The sequence below is a fragment of the Echinops telfairi genome, unplaced genomic scaffold (genome assembly GCF_000313985.2).
Source record: "Echinops telfairi isolate 266 unplaced genomic scaffold, ASM31398v2 ScPeMD7_7458;HRSCAF=8496, whole genome shotgun sequence".
Classification (NCBI taxonomy): Eukaryota; Metazoa; Chordata; class Mammalia; order Afrosoricida; family Tenrecidae; genus Echinops; species Echinops telfairi.
This window is the reverse complement of record NW_022111358.1, coordinates 18904993-18906913: the sequence shown is the minus strand read 5'-3', so window position 1 is coordinate 18906913 and position 1921 is coordinate 18904993. Positions and strand designations below refer to the sequence as shown.

Below are 1921 nucleotides of genomic sequence, written 5' to 3'. Positions count from 1 at the left end.
TCTGCGGGAGGAAGCCAGGTGCTCCGACCCACAAAGAGGAAAACAAAACGTGGACCTCGAGGTGATGTCCATGCACAGCCACCGGACAGGACAGAGCAGAACTGCCCCACAGGGTTTCCAAGGTGGTCACCTTTACGGAGCAGACTGCCATCTTCTCCTGTGGAGCGGCTGGTCGATTCAGACCGTTCATTGGTCAGCAGGGGAGCACATAGCCACCGGGCCCAAACCCTCTGGGGGTGTTCAACTGTGTCACACGGGGTGCTGGACATCACCATTCAACCCAGAGGACCCTCCCACCGGACACAACATGTGTCAAGCTGTCTCAAGTTCTTTCCGTGCATTAACTCATTTAGGATGCCAACCACTTCAGATGTCTTACCACCAGCCTTGAGGTTTAAAGGTGGCCCGCCTTGACCAGGGTCACAGCTAGGATGTGCAAGATGTGGAGTTTGGAGGTCCCAACTCACTGCCATCGCGTCGATTGCAAATCCTAGCGCTGCTGTAGGACAGGGTAGAAGTGTCCCTGTGGGTCTCCGAGGCTTCAGCTCGTTAGAGGAGCAGAAAGCCTCCTCTTTCTTCCTCAGTGGGATTGGTGGGCAACTCTCATGCCCCCGGAGCGCCTTCCATCAGGTCGCAGGCTGGTGCAAACGGTTGATGCTGGACTCCCCCTGCCTTCAGGCTTGGTGATGTGAACCTACCCAGAGGCACTGTGGGCAGGAGACCTGGCTACCTGCTTCCTGAAAGGATTCCAGGCAGCAAAACCCGTGCTCTGCTCAGTCACACATGGGCTTGCCGTGAGTTCAAATCTATGGGCTGGTGTTGGACTTGGCTCTGAGGCTCGCGCTCCCCAGGCCCTGTCTTCTCTAGCCTGGAACACGGTGGGGACTGGAATGTGGACAACCAGTGTCTTTAAAAACAATAACCCACAGTGTGCCTTGACAGCTCAGGCCTTGCAAATCTTGGGAGGTATTTACACGAGTCTTGTTGCTCACCCTGTCCCCCAACCCATACTCCTAAAAGGACAGAACCCCCTTTCAACCCTTGCTCAAACACCAATCTCCCCGAGAAGCTGCAAGGGTGGTGGCAGGACTGTTGCAGTGATGACCATCACAAAACAATAGTAACTCTGCCGTTTGCTGCATGGAGGGCTTGACCAAAGGCCACCAGGGTGTCTTACCTGCAACAGGTGCTTGTCCCACTATGTCGGTGATGAGGAAGCAGGGCTAAGACACAGTCCTTGTGCACGTAGTCAAGCAGGACCTTTGATCCAAAGAACAGTATCCCCGATAGGGAGCAGATGGCCCAGAAAGTCTAGTGTCTGCTCCCCAGCCCTTCGGGAAGCCTCACACCACTGTGCTTTTCTTCCCCGGAAGAGCAGGGTCCCCAAAATGAAGGCTGGTCTCCCTTGCCCAGTGGGCCCCTGGAGCCCCTTGCTGCATCACCACCAAGCGGATCGAGGTCTGGGTATCGCCGGGGCTCTCAGGGGCGCACTCCTTACTGGGGTCCTTGCCTCGGCAGTCATAGAGCACACAGGAGATGAGGAAGACCAGGAGCAGGATGACGTAGCTGGCCACCAAGATGATCAGGTTCAAGGTGACAGGGTCGATTTCCAAGTAAAACTCCATGAGGAGTCCAGAGAATGGAGAGCCGGGTCTGCGTAGGGATGGCAGAGAGCAGAGCTTTGCTGTTGGAATAGTTACATTGGCTGTGGGGTAAAAATACACTAATCCCACTGCTCCAGGAGCCCTAGAAGCTTAAAGAGGCTCGCTTTAATAGCTTAAGCCCCTGCTGTTAATACCATGGCCACCCAAACACAGACGTTGTCTCTCGCCAGCCCACGGACACAGAGAGTGCACACGTTGTTGAAGCCTGGACTTGAAGTTGGGTGGCCCTGTAATTCATTGTCCTCTTAGGAGTGTGG

General features: G+C 55.2%; 1 protein-coding gene across 1 annotated transcript; it reads right to left on the bottom strand.

Moving 5' to 3' along the window:
• Positions 1–1343: 1343 nt before the first annotated feature.
• SMIM36 (small integral membrane protein 36) lies at positions 1344–1625 on the bottom strand. Its single transcript, XM_045299301.1, has one exon. It carries the CDS (start codon positions 1623–1625, stop codon positions 1344–1346), a length of 282 nt encoding a protein of 93 aa, XP_045155236.1.
• Between the last annotated feature and the right edge of the window lie 296 nt (positions 1626–1921).

Bases quoted from the DNA above. Each gene is read 5' to 3' on its own strand.
- SMIM36 (XM_045299301.1), bottom strand. From the start codon at position 1,625: ATGGAGTTTTACTTGGAAATCGACCCTGTCACCTTGAACCTGATCATC.